The sequence below is a fragment of the Xenopus tropicalis genome, chromosome 5 (genome assembly GCF_000004195.4).
Source record: "Xenopus tropicalis strain Nigerian chromosome 5, UCB_Xtro_10.0, whole genome shotgun sequence".
NCBI classification, from domain to species: domain Eukaryota; kingdom Metazoa; phylum Chordata; class Amphibia; order Anura; family Pipidae; genus Xenopus; species Xenopus tropicalis.
This window is the reverse complement of record NC_030681.2, coordinates 46,626,923-46,639,941: the sequence shown is the minus strand read 5'-3', so window position 1 is coordinate 46,639,941 and position 13,019 is coordinate 46,626,923. Positions and strand designations below refer to the sequence as shown.

General features: G+C 37.7%; 1 protein-coding gene across 4 annotated transcripts in view; it reads right to left on the bottom strand.

The window, feature by feature from the left end:
* ltbp1 (latent transforming growth factor beta binding protein 1) overlaps nucleotides 1-13,019 on the bottom strand; it is a 205,647-nt gene that overhangs the window by 56,916 nt on the left and 135,712 nt on the right. For all 4 annotated transcript variants that reach the window (XM_012963793.3, XM_012963794.3, XM_031901994.1 and 1 more), the window contains 2 exons: nucleotides 8,032-8,154; nucleotides 2,198-2,368 (listed from right to left, as the gene is read on the bottom strand). In XM_012963793.3, coding sequence (XP_012819247.1) covers nucleotides 2,198-2,368; nucleotides 8,032-8,154 — 294 coding nt within the window. The remainder of the gene's footprint in view (nucleotides 1-2,197; nucleotides 2,369-8,031; nucleotides 8,155-13,019) is intronic.

Sequence of the window (13,019 nt, the reverse complement as noted above, 5' to 3'; positions counted from 1 at the left end):
GCAGGCTGCCTGAGATGAGACAGATATTTCTCTGCCAGGGGGTCAAATGCTTAACACTTGATCTTGAAAATACCCTTAATATATTAAGCAATTTGACTTATAGTTTTCAGGTTTATGTTCATTGTGTACGCTCTCCTCATGATTACTCCTTGTACTGTATCTGTGATACATATTGGGGCACATTCATTAAAGTACGACAGGTCCGATTACAAAAAATGCATATTTTTTCTAAAGTTTACAACTTTTGCGTATTTTCTCAATATTTGCGACAATTTGCGCAACTTTTTCATACTTTGCAACAATTTGCGCAACAATTTGTGCGTCAAAATTGTATTTGTTGCAACAAGTACAAAAGTTTTGGATTCATTCAAGCTTCGGTATCGTGACTTTCCTTGGGCTAGGTTGGAGCTGCAGAGTGCCATTGATTCCTATGGGAGGCTTTCCTTGGGCCAGGTTGGAGCTGCAGAGTGCCATTGAGCCCTATGGGAGACTTTCCTTGGGCCGGGTTGGAGCTGCAGAGTGCCATTGATTCCTATGGGAGGCTTTCCTTGGGCCAGGTTGGAGCTGCAGAGTGCCATTGAGCCCTATGGGAGACTTTCCTTGGGCCAGGTTGGAGCTGCAGAGTGCCATTGAGCCCTATGGGAGACTTTCCTTGGGCCGGGTTGGAGCTGCAGAGTGCCATTGAGCCCTATGGGAGACTTTCCTTGGGCCAGGTTGGAGCTGCAGAGTGCCATTGAGCCCTATGGGAGACTTTCCTTGGGCCAGGTTGGAGCTGCAGAGTGCCATTGAGTCCTATGGGAGACTTTCCTTGGGCCAGGTTGGAGCTGCAGAGTGCCATTGAGCCCTATGGGAGACTTTCCTTGGGCCAGGTTGGAGCTGCAGAGTGCCATTGATTCCTATGGGAGGCTTCCAAAATCATGCACTGAAGTGTCAAAGTCAGAAAGGTTTTCCCGCCTTTTGCGATCGTTTTGATATGAAAATTTCGTAATTTTCGGATTGTAAGTAAGAAATCTTCGTATTCAAACAAACAGAATTTTCATGGCTTTTGCAATCATCAAAAATTATCGGCTTTTGTGATTCGGATTCGTACTATAATGAATGCGCCCCACGATGTCACATTTGGATGTAAAATAAATTAAATTTAGACACTAAATCAAATGTGGGCAATTTGTTGTTTCTGATATACTGCTGTACACTGTAAGTAGCCTGCATTGTGCAGGGGCTTTATTTTATCCATTAAACTATTTTACACTATTTTCGTTTCCTCTCCATTCCATATACTCTGAGGATTAAGGATTCACTACAATCAATATGAATTGATTATTCTACATATTTTTATTCCAATCATATCTGGTGAGCATTTATGTTGGACACATTGAGTGGGTGTGATACACTGCATTGGGCTGATGCATAAGCACTTTTGATGTTCGATTCACTAAGCAAACCTGTATGTTTTGCACTAGATTTGGATGCTAAAGCACCTTTAACGTTTGATTCACAAGGCAAATTTTGTAGGTGTTGCACTAGTTTTGTTTTTTCTTTTAATTCCATGCGCTTCCATCAACACGATTGTGCAGAACACATAACCCAGCAAAAAAATGTCAGGTAAGGAAATTACGTGCTGCTCAAGGTTTTCAGCAACAATTGCTCTCAAAATGTTTTCTAAATTTTGCGCATTTCCATAGAAGGTAACACATAATTTGCTTTCTAGCATGTCTCCAGACAAGATATTCTCTACACTACTACCTCTACAAAATAGTATGAATGGATAATGCCGTCTATTCGTACAAGAATGAAACTTGTGTAAACTAACATCATCATTTTACAGAATATGAATGTTGTCTAATTGTGGCAATGGAGATTAATGTCTACAATGCTGAATAAAACAACAGGCAGAAGAAGAATATATAATTATAGCAATGTCACAAGCAATGCAAAGATCAGAGGTGCAGCTATGAAGGCAGATTAGCCCCCAGTATTCTTTACAGCAACACTGGCAGTACTGAATTACAGGTGATTGATTTTAAGTAAAAGGCAAGATAAGTACCAGTTTCAAGGATAAGGGAACCAATCAGCATGCATACAGTGATCACATGATTGAAAACAAATATCAGATTGTTTGTTATGAGTTATTAAACGGTGCTGTGACTTTTATTAAATAATTCCCTTAATGTCCAATGCTTTAAAAACTTCTTACCTGTCCCAGGAACAGGGCATCTGTCACAATAAGGGCCCCAGGCTTTTCCCACGGTACAACAGCAAATTTGCTGACTAAGCTGTACTGCAATGGGGTGCATGCATTGCTTTCCTGGACTGAAAAACCTGTAACAGGGACCTTTCTCTTCAGACACAATAGGGTTATTATCAACTGTGACAAAAAAAAAACAAAGATATGATCAAAATTTCATGAAATGAAAGTACTTGAACTGTTAAAGAATAGTTAAGGGACGTTATATGGCCTAAAGTATGTGATAACCTGCTTGTCCAATATTTCACTCCAAAACCAAGGGTGTTGATATGATATTGGTCCTCTCTTTGGCACACAGCCTTTACCCTTGACTTTGCTGGAAGGCTTTATATTAGAGGTTGGAATATTGTTAGATGGGTTTTGCTTCCAGTGTAAGAGATTATTGATCATGTTTGGTTTGCATCTGCATTCCAATTCTTCCCACAAATGTTTAGTTGGGTTGACCAGAAGTTCTTCTACTTCCATCCCTGCAAACCAATTTTGTATAGATTTTCCTTTGTACAAAGGAGCATTACTGTGCTGAAACAGCCTTCACCAAGCTGTTGCAACAAAGTAAGAAGCATGGAATGGTCAAGAATGCCATTGAATATTGTAGTGGCACCTGTGTCAGCAATGATGGTTGTGACTTAAGGGTTAAGGCTTAAGACGTAGTTAATGGGCTGATTTAACAGTTCTAATTCTTGCCACAGTTCATTTTGTTTACTAAAGCTCGTGAATTTGAATGAATTAAGGCTTCCAAAACTGAATGTCAAATATTTATTACACACAAAAAAATGAAAAAAATTTGAATGCAAAAAAACGTATGAGTTCACATAGAAACCAATGGGAGTCGTCCTAGGCAAAATGTAAGTGACTTTTTTGAGTTTTTAGAATTTCCACATTTTTGGGGGAGTTTGTTTGGGGACATTAAAAATGAGGAGTTCAATACAAATTTGATACATTCCACAATTCACAAATTTGGATTTCGATAAATAAGCCTCCCCATCTTTTAATTAAGTATTAGTAGACCACATACTTTTGGCCATAAAGTACACATCTGAAAAGTCTCTCCAAGATTTTCCAGGATTACTGCATATTCTCATACATGTTCACAACACACCAGAGGAGCATTTTACAAAGTTGTGGCAGGATGCAAAGTGAAAATAAACAGTGCAACCCGCCATGTTTTTTTTGCATGTTTGCTCCATCCCCAGCCTTTGCAGCTTTGCTTTCCATATAAATACAGTGATGTCAGCATGTGTAAGAGAGTTTGATATTTTGTGCAAATTGTTCATACTTTCCTTACAGTCAGGAAACTTTTTAACAAAATGGCCCATTTATCAAAGCAGATCATTGTGTCAGTTTGTCTGAATGTGTTTGACTGCTTTGGGCAAACTCCATTTTGTGCTGTAGGGTCTCTGGCTCTTTGACTACCCATTTGTAGTAACATGGAAGTGTTACTCTGGCATCAAACTGCAATGTGTTGTATTTCAGGAAAGAAAATGTTGCTTTAGTACTTGTTAGTAATGTGGAAAATGATTAGGAAAAAATTGATGCTTGTAATTTAGTTTTTGTACGCACAGTAACTATCCTTACCACTAGTAATAAGATAATGAGGATCAGTAAATCTGCCCTAAGTCTGCTGCTGGAATCGAGCTGCTAAATAGGTGCTGTCATCCCACACATGTACCAATGGAAAGATATCGCTGTCAGCACAGTGAGCTTAAATTGGCTCATCTTTACTCCTGGGACACTGAATCTGAAACATTATTCTCAGACTAATTCAAATTTGATATTTAAGAATTGTTTTATTTTAGCTATGAAAAATAGTAGAGATTGCCTTTTGCAAGAAAAACAATTGTTTGGTTCATACTTGGAAGATATTCCTAAATACTGGTAAGATATTGGCTAAAGACTGATACAACAATTGGACTATTTAGCTGCTCCAGGATACTGTTTATTACTTTATTTTAATTTATATAATACCCATTAAAGTTATTTTACCCACATAGGAAGCTGAAATAATATCAGCGTTGCAGGTAACTGCTTTGGAGTAACGATGGCTGCACATTATTTGAGATAATGGAATGTGTACGTGGGCAGAGGTGGCAATTAATGTTGAATGTATAGTGAATCAATATGTTTTAGCATACTGACAGCCAGGCAATATGTTTTGGCATATGAATAATGACAAAACGCAAAACAGAATGAGGTAATAGTTTTTTTTAACATTGTATGTTTATTGATTGATCTAAGAATACTACAAGGAAAATACATTCTGTTTGAAAATGTGATTTATGTTCCTTTTACTGCTTCTACATACTGTAAAATGTTCACAGTACATCACTGTGCGCAGTTAAGCACTAAGGTGATACCCATGTAGAAGATGTAAAATGAAACCTATTTATACAGTAGATATATTTTCCTATCACTGGGGTAGCAAAGGGATATTTAACCTATTGTATAGTACCAAAACCCCTTTTTCTCCACTAGAATGGAGCACAAAGAGCTGCCCATTCCCCTGTATTCATACTTCATAGGCCCCACCCCTGTGGCATGGCATACAGATGGACAGACTACATCAACAATGTACACCCCTCCCTAGTGCAAGTTGCACAATGCAGCAGTTGTCCCAGACACAAGTAATGTGTGCATGGCCACTAAGTGGCATAACTTTGTTGCACTTTGTGATCTTGCACTTAAAACCGAGGCAACAATGTATGATCCTTATAGTAGTTACATTAGATACATGATTCTAAACCTATTTGTTGGTTGCCACGTTGAGTGTCAAGTCCAAAGGAAAAAAAGGTTAAGAACCATGAGAATGAAATAGACCATAATTGATGGTGTGCATGGTAGGGCCATTACACTTTTTCCATCTACCAGTGGCAATTTGTATAAACTGGTAATCTTATGCCATGTTTAAAAAGGTGTTATCCAGTTTTACTATAGTCTACATATAACTACTTGCACTATTTGTACACAAACCCGGGTGTCATAAATTTATGGATGCACCAAACCCAGTTTTTTGGGTTCGGCCGAGCCCCCAAAGCCATCGTAAAGGATTCGGTAGAATACCGAACCGAATCCTAATTAGGATATGGAAGGGTTAAAGGGGACCTGTCACCCTAAGAAATAACTCCAATTTATTTTCTATATTCTTAGTTCAGCAAAATAAACTTTACTTACTCTATATAAATAAAATAAATCTTGTTTCCTTCCATCTTTGAATTACACAATCACAGCAAGCAGGCAGCAGCCATTTTGTGGACACTGTTATGAAGGGAAGCCTTGTATCATGCCAAAATCTTTTTTCTGTGCCAGAATGGGGGACCAGGTGCCCATGCCCATGCACTCGTTACACAATTAGATGATGAGGAGGGAGGGGGAAACTGAGATGTGCAGTGACATCTAGGAAGTGCTGAATGGAAAGCTAAAGTTATTGTCTGCCCCACCTCTATGCCTAAGGCATAGAGGCGGGGCAAGCAATATATGATTGACAGCTGGGATTTTTAAATTCCTTTATAATGGGTTTGGATGTGTTAATATAAAAAATAATTTGGGTTTCATGTTTAATTTGAAAAGGACTTTTATTATACAACATTTTATGTCTGGGTGACAGGTCCTCTTTAAATGTAGCGCACGGTGAAACATTTTCCAAGCGGTGACATTTAACCCTTCCAAATCCTAATTAGCATATGCTAAATAGGTTTCAGATTCCGTTTGGCCAGGACTGTGAAATCAGCCGAATCCAAACCCTCCTGAAAAATGCTGAATCCTGGCCGAATACTGAACCAAATCCTGGATTTGGTGCATCCCTACATAAAATGTCATGCACTTACTGATCCTTTATTTGACATTAGGATTTTATTTTTTTTATAGATTATAAATGCAGCAATTGACCTAACTTGGCACTAATTGAGCTAACTTGGCACTAGTTTTAGTCTAATGTTTATTTAAGGATAAACAGCTGTCTCTCATAAATACACATGCTTCTTATGACATGTCACCTACATCTCTTCTCTTAAAAGATGTTGGTCACGCTTTAAACGATCAACAACATACATCTGATTTCAGTGCTTTGAACTTGCTACTCTATCAAGAGACATGTTTAGCATAGTATTTGTTTCCTGAAAATTGGCATTCACGCTGCCAAACCTCAGATGATGGGACCAGTGTGATGTTTCAATGCAATTAGATGACATGAAACTGTATCTAAACCAGCAATGCAGAAACTATTCATGAGCCAAAATAAATAGCAACAATGGCTAAAAATTGCATACTCTGGAGTCCATCAAATATAGTAGCATGTTGCAAGAACACAGCTCCCAGTGAGGCGCAGAATAATGCCTAACTTGGGCACTGTGTGCTGTCTCTGCATAGTGTCTGAATTTAGCCTGCAACTCAGTATTCATTTGAAAGTTAGATATGTGCATTTTTAGCTCAAAATCTGAATCTGGTATTGTTTCAATCTCAAAGGAGTCACAGGCTGTTAGGGTATTCAATTCATTTGCATTTCTGGTATTAACTCTGTTTGGTGAATGTTTTATTATACCGAAGGAAATATCTGAGCATTGAGTGAAAATTCAACAATCTTTGAATTTTCACTCAATGCTTGGACATTTCCCTCATATTTCCCTAGCAAAACTCAAATCTATATATGGTATCATAGCTGTAATGTATTCATTCTATTGCCAGACATTTCCAAAACTGACTTAAATGATATTATCATAGCAGACCATGATAAGATGGGACTATTTTGGCTGATTTGCTGCAGACTCCTGAGCTGTCAGTTGAGCAAAATTGCCCCATCTGCCATTGCTCTTAAACATGGATAAAACTAAATTGGACATAATTCTGCCTTACACACTTCTGTCCAACACAGCTATCATTGAAGGAAACATTCCTATCACCATTAAAGCTAATTTTCCTTTGATTAAGTGTATATTTACACGAAACGCGTCAGGCGTATTGTTTTTAAATGGAGTAATAAAAATCGAGTTTTAAGCAAGCCGCTGTGTCCGGTGCATTTGGAGCCCTTTTGCATATGCGTGATTTCGCCTTCCCCAGCTACAGGTTCGGGGCTCTGAGCACCTGAACCACTTCTGAACAACGGTGAGTTCTTTGCATTTAGGATTTCACATTGTGAGAGCTGATATGATGGTGTTGGGAATTTGACCTAGATCAACTGTGAGACAGATCCGGGGTTTATATACCCGGATCTCTCTTTTGTATTTGGTACGTTTTATTTACTTGATTTCCTGACATTTGAGACATTTAGGTTAAATTAATTGAGCCATTTCTAAGTTTAGGTTACTACCATTTCTTAGTTTGTAGTTCACAAAATATCTCACACAATATCTTGTTCATATACTTATTTCCCGCTGGGATATTAGGATTTTTCCTGGTAAGCCTTGGCCTTAGTGTGCCACTTGCCATTTCTGGTGGGCCCTGGGTGGTCCAGCACTGTATTTGCTTTTGCTTGCTTTACACCTTTGGTATTGTTTATAAGGTTATTGGGTGCATTTAGAAAAAAATATATTTCTATATTCATTCTTGGTGCAAAATATTAATAACATTTACAGGCCCAGTGGATGTATATGATTTATAACGCAATGTATAGCAGAGGAATTCAGGGAACATCTCCAAATCTGATACATATGTCAACAGATGAGTAGGGGCTAGCAGCACAGAACACTGTAAAATTTAAGAAACATCTGGAAAAGGCATTTAAAGATACAACAGTTCATAGTCAGGTACACTGCCCTAGTCCAATGGAAAGAAAATAAAAGAATGCCACTTACCAACACAAGAAGACAGTGACAGATCTGGCACATATCCAACTTTGCACTTACATCTATAACTACCCATGGTATTCAGACAGTCGCCATTAGGGCAGACACCTTGCATGTGACATTCGTTAATATCTACAAAAAAAACAAAGCTTACCAGTCATAATTTGGATATTGTTATTGTTTTGAGATTACTGTTTACAAAACATACCAATATATTTTTTGCTGACAAAGTAAAATATAAAAATATTCAGGTCACAAATAGACCACAGACATTATTGTGCCCCTGTATACTTGTAGTATGCTGATTTCCTCTGTCAGGCTTCTTTGCATTACCCTAACTGTTTCAGAGACTGGCTCAATATGACCCTGTACTTACCATGTGCCCTGTGACAGATGTTGCACCTAACACACTAGGTTATTTTCTATCAGTTCAAAAGGTACATCAGTATGGGGTCTGCACAGGTTGTTCATTGCTGGCGACAATGGTAAAAGCATGCAGTGGCATTCAAAAAGTCACCTTTGAATTACAATACTAACAACTACTCCGCTAGACAGGTATTTGGCCTTATGATGAGTCAAATATATTACTTTTGAAATCATGATAAAATGGAGAACTACTGCACGGATAAAAAAAAATAATTCAATTCAGCGTATACAGGTATAGGACCTGTTATCCAGAATGCCCAGGACCTGGGGCTTTCCAGATAAGGGATCTTTCCGTAATTTGGATCTCTATACCTTAAGTCTACTAAAAAATAATTTAAACATCATTTAAACCCAGTAGGATTTTTTTGCCTCCAATAAGGATTAATTATATCTTAGTTGGGATCAAGTACAAGGTTCTGTTTTATTACAGAGAAAAAGGAAATCATTTTAAAAAATTAGAATTATTTGCTTATAATGGAGTCTATGGGAGATGGCCTTTCCGTAATACGGAACTTTCTGGATAATGGGTTTCCGGATAAGGGATCCTATACCTCTAACAAGTTTAACATAAGGACAGTGATCCCAAAAAGCAGAAATGGCTAAAATTGTATCAGCCCAAATTGCCCCACAGCATGGGTGGCCAATTTGGGCAAACATCCAGTCCTTTGGCAACCTAGCTCACCACTTTATGAATATTTTAAATTATAGCAGAGTATAAGGACTAAGAAAGAGTAACCTTCTCGCAGACATATTGGTTATGTTCTATGCAAGTAAAGGATTAGTGTATTTACACATATAGGTGGTCACCCATCTGCACAAGAAGATTCTCTCTGTGCCTGTTTTACTGAGTAGGATGTAAGCAGCCCCACATTAGTGAAATGTTGGGTCTTGTCAGCTGACCTGGACCCCATTTGCCAACTTTATTCAGATCATTTGAATTCAAGAGAAAACCCAAACTGTAAAGTTTGAGTTTCTTGCATTGAATCTTGCTTGTTACCTCCAGTTATTATTTATAGAGCTCCATCTTTCTCAGTCTGTAAAATATTTATTCAAGTGCTTATCTGTTGTGCCCTGTACACACTTATTACTCACTGGATATTCTCTATATGTGATACATTGATGTTAGGATACCATTGCTTGCTCAGAAACACTTATATTTTGCTGGCTGGTGCTGCTTTTTTATTGCGTCCTCTACAATCCCTTCTGCAAAAACTATTTGGAATCTGATTAGTTTATCATGCCCAAGAGATTTGTATCATCTGTTCTAAATGTCATTTGGTACTACTATATTTCTATTTCTTTATGTACAAATACATTAGACAGCAGAATTTGTGCCATTTTAGCACCACCCTCCTCTACATATTCTGCATTGCCTTCAAACAATAAATCAGATTACTGACACTGCCAGCATTCTGCCTATCTGTATAGCTCCCCTGTGGATGGAAATACTTCATTAAATTCCGTATTGCAACTTTTTTATGAATTATATTTCACAAACAAGAACTAATGTTAAGGTATCAAAGATTTAACATTTTCTTCAAACTTTAAAATAAAAATCTGTTTCTGAAATTTATATATTTGGTCAAGAGGAAAGGGATTTTCATGTACATATTTATAAAATGAAATGATAACCTTGTAAAGGGAAGTCATCTTGAAGATTGATTGCCATATCTCAATGCCAAAAAATGTTGAAGGTGAATATTCATTAAAATGGCATCCCAGCAAAACACTGACCAGAGTAATCACCCAATGCACTTTCAAACACTGTGGCTTGGCACAGCTTGAATAAAAAGGGCAGTCTGCATGCAGACAAAGTGAGCCAGAGCTGGAGGGTAGCTGCCAACTATATTTTCAAGGATATATCTGTGGGACTCAGAAGTACAGGTCAATTTGAAAAAGTGAAAAAGGGGAGTTTTAGAATTAGCTCACAATCTGAGGCTGAAGTCCAATGCTGGCCTAACTTCTGTTAGGGATGTCTTATACTTATACTAGTAAATTATTTTCATTAATCAGGCTACAGAACAGTCTATCACATCACTACAAAAAAGTCTTATCCAATTAAGGTCCATATTCATGTGAATACCAAGGGCAGTCAATGGATTAACTTGGGTGGTAATCTCCAAGAAAACACAATAGAGTTTGATTCTTGACAGCAACCACAACCAGAGCCCACAAAGACTGGTTGTTTGCATGGTCCTCAGAAGCCAGGCTGATCCATTTACCCGGCCTTTAGGCAAAATTTCAGCCTTATTCTGGAACACTCATAGCAGCCTGCACTATAATGCTACTTTAAAACTCAACATAACATAAGCTCAGACAACTTCAGTGAAGTTGAACTTAGACATTCACCAGTAGTGTAATGGCACACACACAAAACCATCTCTTTCGTAGTGCTGATCTCGTTGATCCCTGTTTGTTATCAGGCCTGGACTGGCAATCTGTGGATTCTTGCAAATGCTAGAGGGGCTGCTGTAAGATGCCATAGACAGTCACTACTTATTGGGCTGGTGGAGGCCTCTGTGTACTTGAAATGCCAGGGCCTATTTTGACTCCCAGTCCTGTTTTAAACTAAAGTAAAGTGTTGCATAACTTGCTGGCGCTATATAAATAAAATATGGCGATGATAACTTAGGACAACCAAATGCAACAAAGAAAGCAGAATGTCGCCTGTTTCTCCCCCATTAGGACAAGGATATATTCCTTTCATTGCAAACGTGTTATAAATGCACACCCATGCAATTCACTTTTATAGTGTAAGGGTCAGATTCCATATACTAAACTTTTAAGGACCAGATTACCTTAAAACAATTATTGCATATATTTGACATAGCAGGCTGGAACCCAAAAAATGAATTGATGGAAGACACCACAGGGTTGATTCACTAAAGGTCGATAAGTTTTATTGCACGCCTTTTTGCGTTAAAATTGACGCGAAGAAAAACGTGCGATACGCTTAAGTATTGCGCGTTAAGTCGTGATATGCCTTAAGTCGCATATCACGTGCGTTAAATTTCGCGCTAACACATGCGTTAATTTGCGTGCCAAAATAATACTAACGCATGATTCACAAACACTTGGACGCGCTAAATATCGCATTTGTCTGTGCGAAAATTAACACCTACTTGGGGCAGGCGGTAATTAAAGAAAAGTACAGTTCACAGAAGTCTGTGTTGGCCCTAGAGTGATGCAGCCTCCAGTTTGCAGGGAAATGGTCATTTTCATAAAAGTAGTTTTACGAAAGTAATGACGTGTATTATTATTATTAACATTTATTTATAAAGTGTATGGCTAATATGGTATGTGTTTTTTCGCATGCGGCGACTATTTGTGCGCGATGCGTTGATTAGTGCGCGTTCCGTCAAATACCGCACGAAAATAGTGCGGTATTTGCGACATAAATAACGCAAACAGCATTGCGTCTAAATTAACGCAAATATACTTTTAGTAAATCGTGAAAATTAGACGAGATAAAATTTTTAACGCATGCTATAAATAGCGCACGTTTTAACGCACTTTAGTGAATCAACCCTCACACCTCCAAGCTGTTCTGTAAAAGTTACCATAAAAAATAGCTTGCTCCAGCTTGCTCCCACAATCCAAAAAAATACATGCAGGTTAGCACCTGAAAAAACTGACCCTACTGTGTTTGAATGTGATAGGGACCTTATATTGTAAGCTCCATAGGGGCAGGGACAATGTGAATGATGTATAAGCACTGTAAAGAAATTGAGAATATGTTGGTGCAATATAAATAAAGGATAAGAACAATTATAATGGAGAGTAGCGCTAGACAAAAAAGGTTTGTTCCTTCTCTGTCCTGCATTATGTTAAATGGAACTACTCCGTGCCTTGTACCCTACATATGAAGGGACTCCAGCTTTATGCACTGCAAGGAAAAATACACAATACATAAGAATATTTTAATTTAGGGATTAGTTGCTTTTTAATATTTCACAGCACAAAAGTGTTATTATCTACCAGCTATGCACAAGAACTGTTTCTCAAGACTTTAGCTAATTCTGATACAATGATGTTTTGTACGGGTGATAACTCTGAAGGCTTTAGTTCGTTAAATCCCTCAAGAATACCAATATCCCCATTAATCCTATGTTTAATTAACTGGACTTTCCAATGAGTATGAAACAATTTCTTTAAGTATCAAGAAACAGATCTTGTGACATTCTGCATTAGGCAGCTTTAATACTGTTATAGCTGAGAAGCCAGTTAATTTGTTTTCATTTTGTTTTAATATGATTTTATACAGTTCTGTATTAATAGAGAATAAAGCATCTACTCAATAAATTCTTGCTGTTTTTATTCCATCTGGTATGCCGCTTTGGGGGCAAGAAAAAAAAAGTAATTGATGGAAATGCTACAAAACAACATAGCTGATTGAATAAAATAGAAAATGAAGTTCAGAAAGAGTCTATAGAGTCTATAGCCTCATTCATTTATTACATTACCCCTCATGTCTTCCATGGTCCGGTAAGAATAAAAAGACTAATTACTGAAGGCAATTACTAAAGTCATATATTGTGAACATACCCAATGGTTTTTAAAAATACTGGGCA